The following is a 22,427-nucleotide window of genomic DNA, read 5'->3' as shown; positions in this document are numbered from 1 at the left end:
TCTGCTGTCCTGCTCAAGAAGAACTGAGGACACGTACTGATTTCCCAACGTTCTGGTAAGCACCAACACAACGTGAACTGTGCTGACCCTTAACACTGCTGTATGCTTTACTTAAAATGAATTATTTTTATTTTTTTCTCATACGGATGATTTTTCTGAGCTTTTTTTTTTTTTTTTTTGTACATGAGAAAATAAGGCGTCAGCTGAGCAATCCGACAAATGTAAAGACACTTTCAGACATCAACTACCTCTCTTTATCTAAAACAGTCTTCCTCATTTGTTTTTCTACAAAAGACTTGGAGAAATGGGGGGGCTCAAATATTCTGGTGGCACCTGAACAAATTACAGTTCAGGAACAGCCTCTTGTTCTTCACATGCCCCAGAGAACCTCCTCTGCTGCTACACAACTGAGGGAGAAATGCCAAAGTTCAGGACTTTTCCATTAGGACTCTGTGAGAAGAAAAGCAGAACCTTTCCACATGCCCAGTTGTATTTCAGGTTATCAAGGGATAAGCTTTCCTATTTGTAAATTAGGATTTCACCAAATGGCTGGACAACACTGCTGGTCGAAAACCTGTCACAGAAATCTCCCCTTGAGAAAGCAGGGAGACAGAGGAGCACAGTGGGTCTACATTCAAAGAAAAAGTTCTAAGATACCCTCTCAAAAAGAAAAATATATAAAAGCTACCACTACATTACCTGATTGCCTGAGAGACATAGAGATCCTCAGTATTTTCTTGGAAATTATGACTCCCTCATTACAGGGCACGTGCTTGCTGCATGGGAACATTGTTTATAATGCTGCTCTAGTTCCTTCACATTTCAAGAATATTTTCAGTCACGCTTCAGAAAACTCTCAGACTAGCAAGTAAAGCTTTCTGGTGTGAAAGGAGACTTGACAAACTGAATTAGTTGTGGTTTGTTAGCTCAGTTAGCAATTCTTTTTATAAGCTCTACTCCATGCTGCCAACAGTGTTGCTTTGCCGAGTCTCAACACAATCATACTGATAATAATTCAACAACTTACTGTCCTTCTGCATATTGGCTCAATCAAACAAAGAAGCCCATGTCATGTCTAAATGCTTGCTTTTAAAAAGTTTTAGCAGTTTATTTGATTGTATGCATGTTAATTAATTCTAGTCTCACAAGTTAAATGGGAATAATTTTACATTGAGTCAAATGAAACAAAATACATTATTATATTTTGTCATAATAAAGTATAAAATACAAAACTACAGGACTTCTAGAAACTCGTGTCTTCCTATCTTTTCTTGTGCATTTTGATTAATTTATTTTATGAGATAAAATTCATGACATTTCTTCAGAAAGCTGATGCAAATTACTCCGATACATGATGTCTACTCTGTGTATGCCATACATAGCAAAATATTTACTCTCTAGTCATACTGTTAAAGAAAGATCCAAATGAAATTGTTGTTACCTGTGACTGTTCTCTCACCCCAGGATTTAACTTAAGCATTCCGCAAGGTACAATTCATTTCACTTTTTTTGCTGTAGGGTGTACAGAACCCATCTTGTTTGATACTGGCACAGGCTAACATTACTGCCCATGCTCAGGATGAAAGAAAAAGGCCACAAACAAGCTGCATCTCCCACCATGATGGTACTTCAGACACAGCAGCATGTCCCCTCCCATTCAATTTCTCACTGTCACTGACTCTCTCACTAACAAGAGCAAAGCTTTCACGTAAGTCTCTCACTCTCCCCCAAAGCCTCTCTCCAATATACACTAAATAAATTTATATGTATGAAGCTGAATATTATCATCAGTCTTAAAATATTATCTTGTTCAAATAATTTAAGCACATTTGCTTAAAGATGCTGAAATGGTTGGTTTAACAGAAAATCCTTACTACTTGGTAATAAATACTTACTAATAATATAACAGATAGGAAATTAGGAAAATGCTACAAAGCAGTTACTGAAAGCACCAAAATAATAATTCTAGCCTCTAGCTACAGAATAGTATTACTTAACCTTACTCCACAACTCAGATGATGTTCATTATCACATCTGATGTGATATTTAGAAGACACTAGATGAGCACTGCCTATGAGTGACAGCTCAATCCTACTGATTGAGCCATGACATAGTTAAAAAAAGATCATATCAGTTAACGCTGAGATGATTAATCATAGATTTGATCTCTTAGCCATAATGAACACTGTGTGCATTTAAATCAGCCATGTCACACTTAATAGATGAAAGTCAGTTCGAATACAATAGTCAGCCTTTTAGCGATGACACTGAAGACCACTGCAAAGGTCTACTTCATTCTCATTTGAACTAAACAGGAGAGAAGAGTATTTTCTATTTTTAAGGGTTTTTTTTCTGGAAAAATGGGACTACATATTTTATGACAATCTGAACTTTGTTATCTTACCCATGGTTTCTGAAGTCTGGCTGCCAACTACACGAAGCAGCATTGGCTGACTGCTGTCTGACCTCTGCAAAGAGGCAGAAGGAGATGACAGTGTTGTACCATTCACCTTGGCATCTGCCTGTGGCTGAAAATTGAAGACAAAAAGAAGAGACTAACTATTTCTCAGTACACTTGCACAAATCTTTGTATTTTTTTATTCCGTGAATACACACAATTTTTCTGTCTAAGTAAATATATCCATGCAAACAATGGATTTAAATTCTCAATAAGACAAGGAAGAAGACTAAGTAAGAACACTGGAACATGATTTCACCTTTTCACGTGCAGTCTGTAGAACAATTTAATATTATTCTCTCACTAGCCTCCACAGATATGATTTCTCGGTATGTTGCTGTTATTGGTAATGCTTCACACGCTGTTTGGAAGTGACTCTACTTTCTACTACTGGAAAGAGATCCAGAAGAAAGGCTTAAGGGCTCACCTGCTCCAGCAGCTGCCTCAGCCTGTGCAGCTGTGACTCCAGCTGTTTGTTGTGATCCTCCAGAATTTGCATCCTGGCCTCCAGGCGGCCCTTGTGCTGGCGAAGCAGCTTGGCTTCTGCAATGAGTTCAGCATCCCGGGGGCTTTGTGGAGAAACTGGCATCATCTCCGGTGGGGATGGCAGTGGAGACAGTCCTTTGTGGTCATGCTGTTGCTTCAAACGGTCATACTCTGCTTGCAAGTTTCTGTTGAGAAATAACAAAAAGGTAAAAGCTTTATGGAGCCGAATAGGCCAGTTTAGGCTATCCTCTGCAATGGGCAGGAAGAAGGCACCTTCTCTTGTGTGGTGTGATGTGTCTAGCTACAGGGGGGCAGAGGCTCACCTGCACCACCTGCCTTTCATTCTGCTGAATCCACATGCGTGTATATTCGTGTAGGCTTACACCTCACAGATTTGCATGGAGCTGATACTATATGGACTTGTGATATAAACACTGCCTAAAGGCTTTCTCTGAAACCAGAATTCACGATTAATTCCCTTGCAGGGCACACAGCACAGAAGGCTGGCTGGGCTCCAGACACCATCCCAAAGCCCGGGTACAGCCTGTCCTGGGATCAGCCCTCTCTCGGCTTCCTGCTTTTTATCCTTCCCAGCACAAGTCGGACTGCCTGTTCGCTTCCATGCACAAATACACTTGAGGACCAATTAGTGCTAAAAGAGGACTTTGGGTGATCAAAGCCCTTTACAAACACTAATCAAAGTGGACGCCACCTGGCTGGCCTATCTGTTCTGCAGATGAGAAAGCTAAAACAGAAAGGCAGCCATGCAGAAAGTCAGAGCAAAACACAGAACTCAAGAGCTCATTTGCAACTCTGCCATCGTCACTCAGGTCACATTACTCTCCTCCCTTTGTATTTGCAACTGCATCTCCAGCCTAGCTCTAAAACTGCTAACCTAATATGAGGAAAAGACAAATTAGTGAACTGCTCTGTTAAACTGCACTGCACTAACTTCTGGGGCTATAATTTTCATCTTCATTTGGACTGCCCTGTCTAGACTGCTGCAGTCTACTGTAATTTTATGGCACTGCTAAGCTTGTTCTTTTATTCTGTAAAGCTCCAGTTTTACTCCAGTAAAACACTCCATAGATTAATATGTTCTACAGTGGTCCACATGAAAAAACCCTACCAAGCAGGATGAGCACAGAAGGTAAGAAACTGAAACCCTGCTAGGGATAAGGCAGTCTGAAACTGCAAAAATAGTAACCTGCAACAAAATCTTTGTAGGCAAGGGAAGGCTAATAAACTGCACTGGGATTCTGTTGCTATGATGTTCCTTTAGAGCTTCCCAGAAGGAGGATGCTCTGGCAACCGCTTACTCATCACAAGCAGCGACCCAGATTTTATTTTTTCCAAGTTGTTCTTATTTGAGGTTGTGAGAACAGGCACTTTTTGCCAGTTCTGCCTGCAAATCACAGTACACACTGACAGTTTGGTCTGGAGGCATAATAGCACCTCAGACACCTCCCGGTAAACCTCACTAAGCTCTGAAACTCTTCTAAAGGTACATTATTGTGAGCAGAACAAGAACTCAAGCAATATACTTTGTTTCGCATAGATAAGAAAGCAATGCCGAGGACAAAGACAGGTTACTGACTGTCTTTCAAATGTACTTGTGCCCTTCAGCAGCTATTTGATATAGACACCTGCTAACGTGTGGCTGTGGCACACCCCAAAATATGATTCCTAAAGAATGTCTGACCTGAATGATCCCTCCTCTGCTGAAGTTTTAGAAGATTAAAAAAAGGGGTAGATCATTCTTAACTACAGGTTGTTCCAGGTTGTTCCAGAATTCAAGACTGCTTTCTCTAAAACCCACACAAAGGGGGAAAAACTATGGGGAGTTAAGAATAGAATACAGAATAGTTCAGCTAGAAGGGACTTACAAAGATTATTCAGTTCAATTGCCGGACCACTTGAGTGACCAAAAACTGAAGCATGTTGTTACAGGCATTGTCCAAATGCCTCTTAAACACTGACAGGCTTGGGGCAAAGATCTCCTCTCTAGGAAGCCTGTTCCAGTGTTTGACCACCCTCTCAAGAAAGAGTTATTTTTTTTCAAGGGAAGTTTTTGTTTCAATGAAATATAGAGTTTCAAGACCATGAAAATAATCTGGGAAAAAGAAATACAGGCTATACTGGATGTTGTCTTCGGATACTCCTAGCTAAACGAACTGGTAAATAATTAATACAGAAGGGAATAGGAATGAGCATGACAGCAGTATCACACACGGTCTTACTGCAGGCTAACGTTTAGATAGGATTGATCATTAAGCTTGTTTTTCACAAAGTCTGTAGATAGTGGCTATCACTACCCTTTGAGAAATTTCCCAGATATACGATATGGGCAATACTCTACAAACAGCAGACTCAAAAGTCTGAAGTGCTGTAAAGCAAAAGATAAAATACCACCCTTGGTCATACTTACAACATAATCAGATACCCTGCTACAAAGAAATCTACAATTATCGCCTCAACTATCAGCACAGAGAAGTCCTTCCAGTAACCATGGTACTGAAAAACAAGTGAGGACCAGGGAGTAATTCAGATAAAAATGCCTTCATGTCTCATATAAAACAGTTAAAAACTCCTTCTGAAAGCCTACAGTAAAAAAAATAAAATTGTAAAGGATATTGCACATTATCCAAGTAGAGGTATGTCTGAATTTGTGGGTTCAGTAATTAAATACAGTAACATTGTTGGAACAAATGAATGTCATTTTGAGGAATGGATGTGAGTTTGCCCAGAGCACCTGTGTCACTGAGATTTCCAGCTGCACCTTTTCAGTCCAGCTAACACAGTCCTTAGGCCTTAGGAGAGTTGAGACTCATCATCACAGAAACTGCCTTCAGACCTGCAGGAGTGATGTGGAGTGCAAATGATCAATAATGTCACAGTAATTGGGATCTAAACATACAGGCATGAAGATTTGTATTAACATAGGGGAAAAAGCTGAAAATTAACAAAGAAAGAAGTCAAAACCTGCTGTAAGAATATCCTGGAGAAGAGAACAATCAGCTCTTATTCCTACCTCTGGAACAGTTTTAAGCTGTGTGGTGAAAAAGGATTGCTGCTGCTAAGCCAGGCACTGCTCACAGCCCTCAATGTGAAGCCTCTATGTCCCAAGGAAAAGCACTCTGACATTTTCAGCATAAAATGGGACATAAGAGAAAGGGGAAATAAAAACATAATCCTCTCTAAATGAATGTAACTAAGCAAGCAGAGGCAATACTGTGAAAATTAGCCTCCCTCCACCATAGCTCAGGCTGGGTAACTTTTACACTGGGCTATCACAGACAAATGAAGCTGCTGCATCCTCTGATCTATGCTACTTCAGTAACAGAAATATAGAAAGACAGCTCCCATATATTTAGATATCTCATTTATTATGCTTGCACCTCTTTAAAGCATTCATGAAGAAAAATAATAGAGGAAGCATGCAATGTAACCCTGATTTATGCAACTGCAAAGAGCCAGGTAGCAAAGAACTCATGGATTTTTGCCATCTATCACTGGTGGCATTACTCTCCTGGTGACAGAAATCCTAGTGGTCCCAATTTGCTGAGTAGTCCTTTTAGAGGCAATTGAGAATTTCTGAATTCTTGTTATTTTTCATCTCTCTACAGAAAATCAGTGGCCTGAAGATATGGACAAAGCTGGTAACTGAACCACCTACCCCTGTCACTGGAGTGCCAGTGTTTACTCACGATGCTTCACCCTCAGAAGATCTACTTTCCCTTCTTCAATGCCAAAGTAAATACCAAAAGGAGCCACAAGATGTTTAGAAATATATCACTTTCTCACTATTGGCAACTATACAGAAGGAACTTATTTGAGAAGGCCATTCATCAGCCTTCACATCTGAAGGAACACCATTGCTGCGCAGAAACAAAGCAGCTTTGAGATCTGGGATATTAGTGCGTCTCCAGTGGTGGACAGCACCCTCTGCTCCAAGTACAAGTCAGGAAAGTAAAGGAAAGGCAACTACCTCTGGCTGGAGATCTCATTTACTAAGTTTTGATATATACAGCTAGGAACTGAGAGAAAAAGAAGAGAACACGATGGAGGTCTCCCTTTTGCATCAGTATGTCAGTGATCTTGACTCAACTAAAATGTTTAGGAAACATCCTTTTTCTTTAGTCACTAAGCCAGCAGGAAAGTATTTTAATTCTTTGCAAAAAATTTCTGGGCCTCTGTCACTGCAAAATGTATGCTTTCCACTTTATGCTAGCACAGTACATCCTAGTCAGTATAACCTATCTGCAGAATAACCTATGTAACGTACCACTTTAGATGGACACCAGAAATCTGTCTTCTCTGTTTCTGGAATATATTCACTCTTAAGGAAATCTCAAAATGTTTTTGGGACAGTTTTATAATTTTTTTTTTCTCTTATACTGCAATACAGTGATAGTGCCTTCAAATTTACTTTATATTTATTGCATACATAAGAAACAGTCTTATCACAATAACCCATGTGATGTAAAGCTGAGCATCAGTCTGAATGCCTTACACTCAAATGAAACATTTTCACCAATTGAAAATATTCTCTAAAATACTCACATGTTAGCAAATATAAATTATTTAAAAGTGAAATTTTAGCCATAAATTATTTAAGGAGGTCGTATTTGCAAGCCACAGAAGTACGAAGGTCTCAAAATGCTAGCAGATAAATAATGAATTTATTCCAAGAGGTCCTTGGAACCGAAAAAAAAACCCAGTCAGAACTGTCTCAACTTGGTTAGTTTCTAAGTTGGATAACACATTTCACAAGAATTCAAAATAGGCAACAGATCTTTTTAAACTGTCCAAAAGCAGAACCTCAGAATTACAATTTCAAAGGGTCTTACATTTAAGTAACAAGTTAAGATAAAATATTTGGAGACCATAAACTGCAGCTGAAAACTAAATGGAGGTCAGAATTCAATAAAGAGCTCAAAAGAGACACAGAAAAGTCAAAACACGAAGCAAAAAAGGGGCTTTTTTTTTTTTTTTTTGAAAAGCAGGAAATTGTGGAGAGTGGAAGGAAAAGAGAAATGATGGTGAAGCGTTCTGAATATTGTAGTATTGCTTCTTGTTGGCACTTGATGCAGCTTCCCCAAGAGCTGCTGAAAAGTGGCTGCACGGGCTGACTCCCACTGTAAAATAATACAAGATACAGCAGAGAGAACTAAATCTTCGTCGTCAAAAATCCCCAGCAGTGTATGCAACAAAACCTGTGTCAACACAAGCAGGAAAGGACGACTGTTTATCTAACACTGCGAGCTGTCCAGCCACTTGCCTTCCCCAGCATAAGCACCACATCCAGCTCGGCACCAGCAAGGAGACATGCTCTAGCAACAAGTCCCAAGGTATTTACGACGGAGATGAAACAATTCAGGTGCTTTAAGGCTGGGCTGAGGACCAGGTGGTCACAACATGATTTGCATCATGTTCAGGTCATTTCCCAGCAACAGATTCACCGAGTCATCATGCTGCTGTAGTAAACGTTTGCTCGGAGGGCATGGGAAGGAATTCACTCATTGGAACTGGGTTCATGCAAGTAATTAGGCACTGGGTTGTTGATTACCTTTGACAACAGCCAAAAAAGGTTTGCACGAACTCAAAGGAGGAGAAAGACTAGGGAATAGAAATCTAAAGAGACAAGACTGGTTTTTAAAGGTAGGTAAGTTATATGAGTGGCTCCTCACTGACCCTGCCTGAACAGCTTGTTTTTCTAAACAGGGACCACTGTTTCCTCCATAAAATCAGTTATCTGGTTGTGACAAGCTAACAGGACAACAAGAACCTGTTCACTATTCAGCATCCACCTCACATTTTAAGTACAAGCTATTTATAGCAGTTTGCAGAGACAAAAGTAATGATTTTGTCATAATCAATGAATATTACAACAATGTGACCTTCACGCTGTCCTACAGAAACAGACCTCTTCATCCCAGCTGCACTGAGATCTGAAGCATCCACAAAAGGCAAGGTTGCTTGTGGTGGCATCCACAGTGCCTCCAGTAATACAAATGAGAAAATAGGCTATAACCAAGCTTATAGTCTACAGCTCTTGTTTAATCCAGGATTGGCAAACTTCAAAACAGGTATTTTTGAGGTGTAATTCCTGTCAGAGATCTCTTAATGTGCTACTACTCATGAGTAATTGATACATTAAATAAAGCTCAAACTGAAATTTAAGGCATTAACCTTGAAAAGGAATTTTTAGCCTATTTAGCTGTCTAATTCCTTTTTATACTAGTTTTCATATACCAGCTTTCTAATCTAAAACTAGGCTGCTTTAAAAGCCATCCTCCTTTCTAGTGGGCAGCTTATTTTCAATACAGACAGAAAAGCATTATGTTGGTTTTTGTTAATTCCACGATTCACTACCTAATCCTGTTTAAAAAAATAACACTCCTCCCCTGAAAACTAAGCTATCTTATTATCTGTATTGTACTAGTTACCCAGTATTTCTTAACTACAGAAGTCCTGAAAATGCAAAGTATAATGGCTTATTTCAAAATACGGATTTTCCTCCGTTTTGGAAAGTACTTGGATGTATCTGCTATTTAGTGGGAAGTTTGGACTTTGTTTCAAACAAAATCTCACTGCTGTTCAATGAGCAAGAGCTTTGTTTACTACAGCTTTCTGCCTGAAATGCTTTTGTCATCCTTGCTACCCCCTGATCCTCTATGATCTCCCAACTCCTAACTGAAAAAAAGTGTGATGGAGCCAGTGCAGTTGGTTAGTACCATCCAAAGATGACTTACGCATAGAGAGATCTATGACACTGCCAACTCTTGTGTGATTTTATGATGATGGCCTAAGACTCCAGAGTACCACAGAAAGAGGACTGTAGTGTTGTTGATGCTACAAGAATCCAGTCGTGAGGGAGTATTTGTGATTAAATAAGATAATTTGAAAATAAAAGTGGTACATGATACTTGGTATTGAAAGGCTAAAGAAACAACAAGCAATACCAAACGAATAGAATGAAAAGAGGAGCCAACTTTTAACCACTGTGACAGTACTCATTTGTTGAAAGAAAATACAACTTTATAACTAATTTTATCCCATAAAAAGCTATGAAAGTTAATTCCATCTATCTGTGCAGTACAATTATTTCACATTATTTCAATTATTTTGCAATTTACTTCAACTGAATTGAGATAATTTCAAAACCTCATGTATCCCAGTGAACAACCTTCTTGAGAAAAGCCTGTTTTTCCAAGAACCTCTTCCTGTCTTTTTCCTTGTGTAACAGCAAAATAAAGTAACACTGGTATGAAGCTCATTACTATCAAGGAAATAAAGGGCACAGTAGAGCAGAAGGATATATTATGATGCACAGTGAACAGAGTTTGTCACAGCTGGCACAATGAGTGTTAGGTGACCAGGGTACGTCTTCAAAAGCTTGAAAGGTTTTCTGAAAGAAGTAGTGATGACACATCACTACAATGGAAGTGGGAAGGAGTTACTGGAAGTGGGAACAAGTTAATGATGATATGATGTCAAGCTCATCACTTAGAGAGAGAAAACTTTCACTTGCCCCTGTAGCACATGCCCAAGGGCTGTGGCAGCAGACAGTGTAACCTACCTGTTTTCCTCCTCCAGGTCTGCGAGGATTCTCTCCAGTTCACCTCTCTCCTCACTTTCCAGAGAAATCAGGATCTGGGCAGGGCTTCGGGGCTGGCTCAGGGGGGACTCCTGGTTCAGACTTTGGCAGTAGTGCTGGATTAACAAGTGTTCATCATCTCTGGAAAACACAGGAGAATAAACAGGCTGTCCCCTTCCTCATTTTTAACTTTGAAGTGAATATGAGGAGATGATTCACTCCCAGTTTCTCATTTCTTATAGAGATTTGCTGAACTCTTTGTAACAAACAGCAAAGCAATGTATCTTAAAGCAAAATCTGCTGAACAGTTTCACTCAGTCCCTGATAATTTTCCTTCTTGAGAGTCCACAGCTCTTTCCCTCCCCTTCTGATATACTTAAAGCCAAGATTTACCACAGCTGACAACCTCAGCTTTCCTCTCCTGCCTAACTCCAATCAGGAATCTGCTTGTAAAAAAAGGGCTGTCTTCTGCTGCCTGATCTGTGCTGTGGAAGGGTCATTGTGCTGGGTTAAGCAATAGCAGCAATTTGTATCTCGCCTATATTTTTTAAAAAAATCAGAATGTACAGATTTATTCCCATTTTATTAGTACAAACCGATTGTCAAACTGGATAGTCAGTGCTTAACTGAATAATCTTAAAAGAACTCTTAATTAATTAAAGAAAGAATCGAACAGAAAGGCCAAACTAAGGACAATGAAATACTTCAGTGGGAATAATGTTAAACTCCATCTATTAATGCATTCCTACTATCCATAATAATACACAGTTAACATACAACTTGGAAACTAAGTTTTCATGAACTGCATGAAACTATACTGACATTGTGCATGCATTAGTTTTGAGGTATCATTTTAACTTTCTCCTTTTTGAACCAATACATCAAAATAATGTACTTGGTTGTACAGGGTTGGTACAACAATTGTACCAAGTCAAAGGAGAATCTATTCTGAAACAAAGAAACAGCTGTACTCAAAAACATCTCACAGGCTCACAACCAACCTTAATGATTTGGAATCTCAATTTAAGGGAATGAAGACTGGCCAGAGTACTGTGCGCTAAAGAAATGCTACAGATTTAATAAAAAGAAGATTCTGTCTAAAGTTTCAGACAAATCCACACCTTAAACTGTGGAAAGGATGAGATTATGCATAAAAGAAAAAAACCAAACCAAACCAAATCACCCTTAGAAAAGTTGGAATTTGAGGGTTTTTTCAAATTTTATTGATTCAGAATCTGTGCTATGACTTCTCCTATGCAGTTAATCAATTGAGACCAAATTTTCAAGCATGACAATGACTTACATACTTCTGTTTTCAGAAACATTATTTAGTTAGCTTTCTAGTTCTATGTCCTTTCATTCAGCAAATAAACAAGATCGAGGAAATCACGAGAGAAGAAATATGTTACCATGTCAGTAACCACAGAATTGTCTCAGTGTGGCATTAGATTGAACTACTTTTTTAAAACTAAAAATTTTATTTATGACTTTACATTTAAAGTAGTACAATGAATGCTTGTCAGTGATCTGTCCAACTTTAAAGTTTACTACTTCAAATATTTTGTGGAGAAGATGAGTCCCTCCTGGCTTACACCTGCAATGTATTTCAGGTATTTGTACACCAAAGACTTCTGTTTAGTCTCACTAACCTTTTGAATGACAGTTTGCCCACAACTATTTTCTAGCTTACAGGAATTTAACCTTGCAGTTAAGCTTGCAGTACAGAGAGAAGGGTTATCTTTTTATGTTTGTCCTTACAACACATCAGATGACGAGCCTTTTTTCCAAGTAATATGGGAATTATTTGCTGAATATATCACTAATTTTTTGGAAGAAATTAGTAATTTTAATCTTGAAGGTATCCACTATCAGCTGCATAAATTTGATACTAAGCTATTGGCCATGAATCTAGACACTACAATACAAATTGAAAACACGTAAGTTCATCGTTAAAATGAACCAGATGTGGTATACGGCCATGCAAATGCAGCACTGAAGAATTTCATTACAAGTTATTAACCTTCACAAGAAAACACATGCCAAAGATATTAAACCAGACTACTTACATGCTCTCATTAGGTGAAATACTGTCATTTAGATAAGAACCATTGGTATTCTCCATTTCTGCTAGCCTGTGGAAAAATAAACAAGACTCATTAAAATCAATTACATTTTTCAGAAACTTCGTTTGCTCTAATAATCCTGAAAGACTTAAAGAGCATGATGTCTTTAATGAATCTGAAACTCAAATTAATTTATACTGTTGATTACAAAATAGTTTTGCAATAAGCTATCACAAAGGATTATTTGTTATGATGACCTGGCTAAACTCACTTCCAAGTTTTCAAGCCCTTCTCTGAGGTTATATTCCACTCCTCATGATTAATTAATTCCACAACCAAAGAAAGGCCTTAAAATGCCAGGGGATTACACAAATTGCTTTCTACCTGGCAATGTCATCATCAAAACTGTAATGATCAGTCATTTCTCATTGGTTTTAAACACTCAGCCTCCTAAATGTCCTGCATAATGCAGAAATACCTCTCCTGATCAAGTGATTTTGTGGGAGAGAAAAAAGAGGTTGGAGTAACTATTTTTCACTACCTCAACCCTTGCTAATTGCTTGCCTAGTGGAAAAATGTTTCCATGTTTGTGCAATTAACCCACTATTTTTTTATTCTTGAGAGCAGTATGAAAGCAGACAAGTGAACTGAAGGAGCAATTTACCACTATTTTAATCCTCCAAACCAAGGAAAAATCCTGTTTGTGGTATTGCACAAGGTTAATCACTTAACATTAAAATGGCACTTGAGATTCACAAAGAGTTTGGAGGTTTCTGCTCTTCTGAGTTGTATGATTACACCGGGGTCCATATTAAAGATAAAACTCTATGCAAAATCCTAGAATAGTTTGGGTTGGAAGGGACCTTTAAAGACCATCTAGACCAACCCCTCTGCAATAAGCAGGGATATCTTTAGCTAGATCAGGTTACTCAGAGCCCTGTCCAATCTGACCTTGAATGTTTCCAGGGCTAGGGCATCTACCACCTCTCTGGGCAAGCTGTTCCATTGTTTCACCATTGAACTTAAAAACTTCTTCCTTGTATCTAGTCTGAAACTACCCTCTTTCAGTTAGAACCCATTACCCCTTGTCCTATCACTACAGGCCCTATTAAAACATCAGTAACCTGAGTGCACAGCTTAACAAAGACCCCACAGGACCTAAAGGCCACTTCTGACCACACAGTTGCTCTGGCATGCAAATTAGTTGACAGGCTGGTTAATAGCAACCACAGACAATGCTCTGCATCTCAAAGCCTGGAAAGCAAAACCCCAGACCCTATGTCTCTTTAGGAAAAGCTTAGGTAGCACCTAGCCTTTGGAATTTATTTTTTTTTTACTGATTGCTTAGAGAAATCTGCCTAATGTCCAGCTGGTCTCATACCTGCTAGCATAATGTTCAATGCGTGAATGAGTATCATCATGTGAAAGCTGAGGGGACGAGGCAGGCCTATAAGGCAGAAAACACTGATTAATCACAAACAATACCCCTTCAAAAGTAAAAAGACACTTAGCTATGCCTATACCCTCACATCCTCACGCCTTATGCTATGTTTGATAAACAGCAAATTATAACTCCAGGCGCTGCATGTGCCTCCTCAAGCCATCGGTGCAATGTTCTCTGGTACCACACTGGGGATTTCGACCATTTTGCAATCCATTCGCTGCAACGACTCTTCTTCACACCAATCTCTGAAGAGCCCTTTCCCAAAGGATTTACAGAAGAGCTTTCACCCTGGTTTTCCTTTCACACCTGCTTCTTTCACTGGTAATCCTGTTTCACACACAGCCCTATGCCAGCTGCGAAAGCCCTGCTGGAAACCTCTCCCCTACTCCCGCCCTACTCTATTGCCTGCTTCCAGCACATCCCACTTTAAAGAGCCTTTAAGGACTACTCCACGAGCAACTAGAAATAAATACAAGAAACAAAAGATGTCTGAAATGAGCCTTTAATAACACACTGCAGACAGTGATGATTTTGCCTAGTCTCTTTCCAGAGTTGCAATCTGAACCACAGATCAGTGTGTTCTACATGAGGACACTGTCAACTATTTTGGGTTTTCTGCTTGACAGATCAGATGGCATGAGGACCTCTTAATTTTTCTGTTGATGAAAAAATTCATGAGGCTTTTCTCATCAATAAGAGTATTGTTTCTTACAGCCTCAACTCTGGAAAATGTCACCATGGAATTACGTTGCCCATGCAACTTAGAGAGCACCCTTTGCTGCTGTGAGAGATTTTGCCAGTATATCTACATGGTATGACGAGGTGCTGGAATAGAAAAAAAGACGCCAATTCCCAAACTGTATGCAGTCTCCTATGTTAGCTAAATTTCAACATCTCTTTATTCTGTCTCTGCCAACACTCTTTCTGGAACTCCTCATTGCGGAAGGACTTCCTCCCATTTTAAATTGTTGGATACTGTAGTTCAGTCTGAGTCTGCCCAATTGGGATTGCACTGCATTGCAAGAGCAGATAGATTTTGTTTTTACTGCTTATATACCAAAACTGTAATAATTTGTAATGCTCCCATGTTAAGAGTTTGATAATCCTGCAGCATATCGACTAGACTGGTCATCTTCCAGTTTTCTAATCATCCTGCAAGGGTCTCTAGAAAATTAGGATACTTTCCAGTTCATAGAGCTGTATGGTGGATACACAAAATTCATCATCATTAATGTCTCTTCTCGCAGAACAGAAAAGAGTTTTTCTCTTTAAGACATTAAAGGCCAAATATCATGAATCTCATTTTGTCCGAAATGAGCTTTGGCCTCTGACCGTACTTCTAGCCACCAACATGTTCAAACATTACGACAGCACACCAGAGGATAAATACTCAGTTCACAGAGTTGCTCAGTTCAGCAGAGATTGGTGCACAGGGGCTATTGCTTCCCTGCAACTTGATACCCTATTTTGTGTAAGAACATCTAGGCTGAAGGGAAGGGAGGGGGAAAGGACACAATTTATCAAGAGCAGTGGATTATGGAGCAGCAAGACAACAACAGTTTTCAGATAAACTGATGCTATCCCCATTTTTTTATTTGTCTGACATACAGCAGGAGTTAAGCTGGTCTAAGCTGGTACTATCAATGCTCACACAAATGTTGCTGCTAATACTGTTTGTAGACTAAGAAATCTGTGCTAAAAGTAGCTTTAGTTTTGAGCTGGATTATTTCCCAGTCCCTCTTTCCCTGCCATTGCGCATGTGTTTGTACCAGTACAAAGGAAAGGACAGCACTTGATTCGGACTAACTGGGCAATGAAGAGATGTCCCTTTTGGCAGTAGTGCAAGGCAAAAGATGGGCCTGACTGCATGATCACATACTTGCTGCCTTGAAACTAAGCTTCAATTTTGTAAGTGAACAAAGTGGGTGATTATATATATTTTGAAGGCAACACAGGGTTGCGTAACTTGTTGATTCTGTCTCTTCAGCAGCTGCAGGTAGGGAATGAGGCTACATTTCCAGGTTTTTCTCCACTTCAGAACATACTGCAATGGAGATCTACTTCAAAACAGCTTTCTGAAAGTTTGCTTAAGAAAGCAAACCTGTTGAGAAACACTGTTGTCTCTGTGTTGAATGTAGCTGCTCAGAGGTACATTTTTGCCAGCATCTGAGAAAGCCTAAGGCCGACTGTGCTGTATTTCAGGCTGTTGGACAGACGTACTCTTAGATGACCATCTGTGCTAGAGCTCACTGTCCCTCCTTTCTCAGCACACATACTCAGCCCACCTAACCAGTTTTAACAGTCAGCAAGAAGGCTGGGAAACATAGCCAATATTTAGCCAAGATAACCATCCCTTTTACAAGGGCTCCACAGCTGCATTGCTCAAGCTGGGCTCTGCAGTAACAGCTCGGGGAGTTCCAGTCAAGTGGCAATCAAGTGGCAAATGCTACCTTCTGCGATTCCCTGCACCCTGGAGACCCAGCTGGCAAGACAAGGGCGCTTTTCTTGCCCTTTCAGTTCAGCATTTCAGTTGATGCTTCTTGAAAGCGAAGAATCAAGTACACTGTATTATGGTCCACTGGCAGCCCATAGCCCAAGTAAAAAGACACAAATTCTCGCAAAAGGTGTGAGCTGTCCCTTTCATGGCTGCAAGCAAAATATCTGTGCAAAATACCAGATAATAAGCAGTAAGAATTACTGACTTCTAACAAAAAAATATATGCATATGCATTTATAAACACTTTCATGTTGATGTCAGGATAGCACCACCATTGCTGAACACTGCCAGGTATGCTCTTCTCAAGTATTCTGAAGATTACCAGAAGACTTGCATGGAAGTACTAGAAAAAGGCAAGATCTTAGAAAACATGGGGAAGTTTTATGATAACTAGAATAACAGGTTTGGCAGCTGAAGCTGGAATCAGCCCTGTAACTGAGAAACATCTTTAAACGTGTAGCTCAGTAACTTGTGTCGTAATCCCCACGCTCTAGCATCAAGGAAAGGAACAAAATCAGCAGAACAAAATGAAGAGCAATTCTTCCAAGCCACTATTCATTTCTTAATTTTCTGTGTTCTTGTCAGACCAGACGAAAGAATTGTGCTTAGGAAGATACCTGAGTTGGCCTGATAAAAGGTGCAACCTCTCCAACAAACTCTGTTTCTCAGTATCTGTCAAGTTTTCTTAAATATTACATGCAAGTTAAACTTCCTGCAGTATATTACACCAAACCTTTGGTGTGAAGCTGTCAGTTTAGGCATAACCTATAGTGTTAATACTGTAAGTAACTAGAATTAAATATGTTATAGCAGCTTAATTACATGTTGTGTCAGTCCATATTATCCAGGCTTTCTTTAAATGTTACTTTTAACTTTGCAATTGTTCTAAGGGGTAAGAAATCTAGATCCACAGTTGAGTATATAGAATGCTGCAATAGTCCCCAGATGCATTTATAAATGAAAGTGCTTCCTGAAGTTCAAAGCCCCTCTATTTCAGTCTGTTTCCAGCCTTTTGGCCTTTTCCGTGGGTGAATCCTCAACAATATGAGGATTGCAGTACTAGAAGTGTTCATTGGGTGCTTAAATTTCCTAGGGGTAGAGCACTTCACTTGCCTTCCCAATGGTTTGTGCTCCAAATGAAAATTATAAATCAATATTCCAATATATACATTTCACTATTGTTTATTCTACCAAAAATTCCATTAAGGTGCAAGCCATATACATTTCACCGTATAGAAATATATAAAACTCTTATTTATTAGTTTCTCATTAGTTATCAATATGTGAATTAAAAATAAACCTTATTTAACATTATTCTAAAACCATCCATGTAACACTAGTAGTAGCAAATGCCACAACAGTACATATATATATGTGTATCTCTTTAGTTTATGCTAAGGGTATTACTACGACAGTAAGACAATGCACGTGCAGGAATCGTGCAAGATTGAAAATCCACTTCATAGCTGAAAAAATCCTGCTTTTTTAACTCCTGAGAAAATACAGTAAGTGTTTCCCCATTCCAACCTGCCTTCACAAATCTTACTGTATCTATAAAACTGTAATAAAATACCCAGTGAGCTTTGGATTAATTAGGGCACATGAGTGTGCACGGTTGCGCATAAAACCAATTTACAGCTTTTGCTACAAAACAACGTCGCTCCTGAAACTGAATAGAATCCATCAAGTTCAATTTCTATCTTTCAAAAAGCATTTAGTATATATTCAGAGGGATCAACACTTATTCAGAAACACAAGCTTTTAAATGACAAACATAAGCATTAGTAGGACTGCGCCAAAATCCCTGTTAATTCGATGAAAATACACACTCCAGAAAGAGGATACAGTACACAATCCACGATTGCTGAGAATTCCTGGATTTATCCCATTCTACTCAATTGGGATCAAAACATTCCTTCGGAGAGTGCACCAAAGAAAATCATAAAGAAAGAAGGAAATGAATTTATGTAAAACTAAAGAAACAAACAAAACAAAGTGAGGGAACGCAGCAGCAGCAGCAGCAGCAGCAGCAGCAGCAGCACACTTCAGCAAAAGTACTCACGCAGAATCTACTGGCCAGAAGTTGATCAGAGTAACAGGACTGCAAGACAAAAAATGAGGAGGTGAAGAGAGAGGCAGAAGAAACTCAGCAGCAAAATAACTACAGGAAGGTTTTGGGGAAAAAGAAAATCACGACAACTGAAAACCAGAAATCCAGCAGACCAACATGAGTGAACGTGAAGAGCAACCAACCAAAAAATGAGGAAAAATATAAACCTAAAATAAAAAGAAGAAAGAGAAAGAGCGAGAACAAGCTGCATGCAATTGCCATTAAACAACTGACTTAATTTGTAAAAAAACCAAAGGGAACCGGGTTAACTCATTGATTTCTCCATGTGCATCATTATTGCTTTTTTTAATTTTTTCCCCATAAAGACATCAAAGCATTTAATAAGACTGAATTTATAGGGCTAGAAAAGAAGAAATCAGCTGGGAAGCTTGCAAACACAGTAGCCTAATTAAAAAAAAATAAAACCATGGAAAGACATCCATTTGGAAGAAAATAAAAATTTAATGAAGAGATCATTAGTCTCCAAATTGCCATATCAAACTTAGAAGTTTATAAGGCTGTCAGTAAGACCGTAAGTAGTTTTCTTTTACTAACTGAAGCTGTAGCTCCTGTATAAAGACAGGTGAAAACAGACAAAGGCAATGGCAATTGGAATCCCAGCTTGTGCTTTCCTGCCAGCCAAGGTTAACAGCAGTGAAAGACAGAAAGAGGCTTTATGCATTTAGGAAGTGAAGGGATTTGGCACCAGCTGGGGAGCTCAAAGAGCATATCAAATGACTGCTATTTAAACACTTCAGAGCTACTCACGTTTCCATGTTGTCTCCCTCCAAGACAGTTTGCACAGGCAGGTAGCCCATTCTTGGGTGCTTTGCAAAATATCTTTTTGTTCGAAATTTGTTTTTTAGTACCTTGGCAAAGTCACGGACGTCTTCTCCTGAAGTTGTCTGAAAGCCACAAATCACATTGAAATCATCTTTCATGAGGTTGTTAGGCTTTTTTGGTTGCCTCTTCCTTTACTGGGTCACTTGGAAGATCTGTGGCCACACCAAGCAGAGCTGCCAAGAGCTTGATCTCCAGAACTGCAAATTTTATTTACTTATCACTGTCACCTTACAATGTACTACACAGTGACACTACTAGGGGGGAGGAAGGAAGAAAAAGGGGAGCTCCAAAACTCTCTGACAGGCTCACACCTCACCTCTGGTGATCTCAAGAGGACAAGCAATAATTAGAAAAGAACCTGTCGTCTCCTCATCTGGCTCAGGAGACTCTGCTTGCTTTTTTTCAGGACTAAAATGACTCTAACAGAGGACACACAGCTGATCAGTGTGTCCAGCCTGCACAGGAAGGATACACAGCCAGGGATCCAGCTGCTTCACTGGCTGGATCCTGACTCTTACCACACGCTTGTCATCTACATCTCAAGGACTTGTCAGTCTACAAAAGCCAGACCTCTTCTTTTGGAGTGCTTTCTTTCCAGTTTCCCTTCTCGGCCTCCTCTGCCATTAATATTTTGATCAAAGAGAAACAAAAAGCAGGTGCGAGCTGCTGAAAGCTCTTAGATCACTTATTTCATCCTGTGCCTATTTAATCTGAAGCTAGCAGGGAGTTAAAATCAATACCCTGAGATGAGTACAAGCTGCATAAAGTATTCTACTCCCTTGCCTGCAGCAGGCTTTCCTTGCTACTATAGGGACCAGCAGAGGAGTGCAAAGTGGAATTAGTTTCCCAAAGATCAGAATGAGCCAGAGAGAATTCAAAAGACGTCTGGTGGGAAGATGCAAGACTTCATGTGAGTCTGATTCAGAGCTGGGTGATATTCTGAAGAATTTTAATGGAAGACTTCAGTTACTTTAGTCAGGCTGTACTCCCTTCTCCACACCTCACAGAGACATTCGACCTTGAAATACTGCTCTTCTACAGTAAATGAAGTTCTTCCTGACCCACCTAATGATATTGCTTCTCCAGTGTATCTAATTTGAAGGAAAGAAATGAGGTAAAAGTTAATCTTTCTGACATTTTTTAATGAGTTCTACGCCTTCTCTTTAGAGAGGAAGGAGGTGCTGGGACATATCAGTCATGCCAACCTTGTCTGAGCTGCTGAAACACAGTTGTGTATCTTTGTAATGATTGCCTGGGTAGAAAAATTAAGGATACCCTGAAAAATAATCTGAAAAAAGACTGAAAAGCATCAGCAGAAAGGACAAATATTATCCCTGTACTGACAATACCTACAAGCTTCATGTAAAGCTGGAAAGAATTTGGCTCTCTTTCCAGTCAGTTGGTCTAGTAGGAAAAATTCGAGGTAATCAATGACTGGCAGAGAAGTGACACAGCAGACCATATAAGCCAATACAGCAGCATCTGTGTTTTCAAGAAACTGAGATAATGCTTGATAATATTAAGTATCACTTCCTCAATACATCAGAAGTAAGACATTGTAGTAAAGGGGTGGATTAGGCATGCCCAGACCACCCAGAGGACTCTGGAAAGGGGCTTTACTGAGGTGGCCTTGCATGACCCAGCAGGAGGGAATTCCCTCTGCCAAATGCCATCTGCAAGGCCTGCTAGGATTGCTTCTAACCAGGTCAGCATCAGGAGAGCACAAACAGTACATCAGCTGGGAACAGAGGGAATCTTTTAATATTTAGTGTTGGTATAAGTGGATTAAGCACAGCTTTCTGTAGAGTTTGTTCACCTGTGTCATTTATAACCATTTATTCCTGCCTTATCTATTTTCCATGTTGTGAACACTTTCCAATGCATTTGACTATAATTTGGATTAAGTTTTTTCAGGTATAATTAACAATAAAACATTCTGCACTTCATCCTTTTAAGGCTGTTATTCCCCCTTGCTCCCATGAACTTCTGCATGACCAACACATGGTAAAACTGTGTGTTTGCACAGAAACATCCCAATCTAGCTGGTAGCATAAGAATCCCAAGAAGAAAATACATCTTCTAGTGACAAGAAGAAGCACCAAGCACCTCTCATACAATCCAAATGCCATTTAAAAAATGTTCAAGGAGCACAAGGCAAAGAAAATGTGATTATTATGTGGACAAGTTGATAAAGTGAGGCTATTTTCAGCCAGACTTTCTGATTTATACCACAGATATTTTATTACATGATTTTCAGAGTAAAATCATCCAAACCAAAATTCGCAGCAGAACTGGCTTATGAGCAAGAAACAGTGGACTTGCAGCATCCCAGTTCTTTTAAATCAAAGCAATATATAGGCAGCTGGGTAGAGCATATTCCAAAACTATCTAAAGCCAGAACTATTTCATAAGAAATGGTTCTTATTCACATAAGAACCACCATCTGACTCTATCCAGCTTGATTTAAGAAAGTGCCTTGCCAAGCCCTCAGCCCAGACAACCTGACTGCAAACCCCAGCTGTTGACAGGTGTCTCGGTTTGACACGCTTCCTTCTAACAAGGTGGTTGATGTGTCACTGTCTCTTAAACCCAAACAGAAAAATGATGCTACATTTAAATCCCAGTCTAGAAGTTGCCTTCTATGCTTTATTTTAAACCTCTTTCAAAACAAACAACAAAAAAAAGTCATCTATCTTTGAACAATAAAATTGACCTGTGTTGCTTTCAGGAATAATTGTTGCAATTTTCCTGACTAAATGAAAACTGGGCAACTGCCTTGACCTTAATTCTGCCTCAACCCTTTGCACAAGAGGAAAAGCTATCACATCGCTCAGATGTTTAGCATGAGCTCTCAAATCTCCCCTGAGCAGAATTAAAGACTGCAGTGCTCCAAAATCTCCTGGAAGTAAGAAGGAAGGCGAGCAAA

The 22,427-nt window shown here is 39.4% G+C and overlaps 1 protein-coding gene across 14 annotated transcripts in view; it reads right to left on the bottom strand.

Moving 5' to 3' along the window:
• Window positions 1-22,427, bottom strand: part of DMD (dystrophin) — a 1,176,091-nt gene that overhangs the window by 18,577 nt on the left and 1,135,087 nt on the right. For 10 of the 14 annotated variants that reach the window (XM_065677216.1, XM_065677227.1, XM_065677214.1 and 7 more), the window contains 7 exons: window positions 19,427-19,563; window positions 18,611-18,649; window positions 13,989-14,054; window positions 12,611-12,676; window positions 10,527-10,685; window positions 2,886-3,129; window positions 2,405-2,528 (listed from right to left, as the gene is read on the bottom strand). In XM_065677216.1, coding sequence (XP_065533288.1) covers window positions 2,405-2,528; window positions 2,886-3,129; window positions 10,527-10,685; window positions 12,611-12,676; window positions 13,989-14,054; window positions 18,611-18,649; window positions 19,427-19,563 — 835 coding nt within the window. The remainder of the gene's footprint in view (window positions 1-2,404; window positions 2,529-2,885; window positions 3,130-10,526; window positions 10,686-12,610; window positions 12,677-13,988; window positions 14,055-18,610; window positions 18,650-19,426; window positions 19,564-22,427) is intronic. The other 4 variants (XM_065677211.1, XM_065677226.1, XM_065677224.1 and 1 more) reach the window with 2 other exon arrangements.

This window comes from Lathamus discolor, chromosome 4, assembly GCF_037157495.1.
Source record: "Lathamus discolor isolate bLatDis1 chromosome 4, bLatDis1.hap1, whole genome shotgun sequence".
In the NCBI taxonomy this organism is placed as follows: domain Eukaryota; kingdom Metazoa; phylum Chordata; class Aves; order Psittaciformes; family Psittacidae; genus Lathamus; species Lathamus discolor.
Note: the sequence above shows the minus strand (reverse complement) of the source record. Positions and strands in the feature narration are given on the sequence as shown.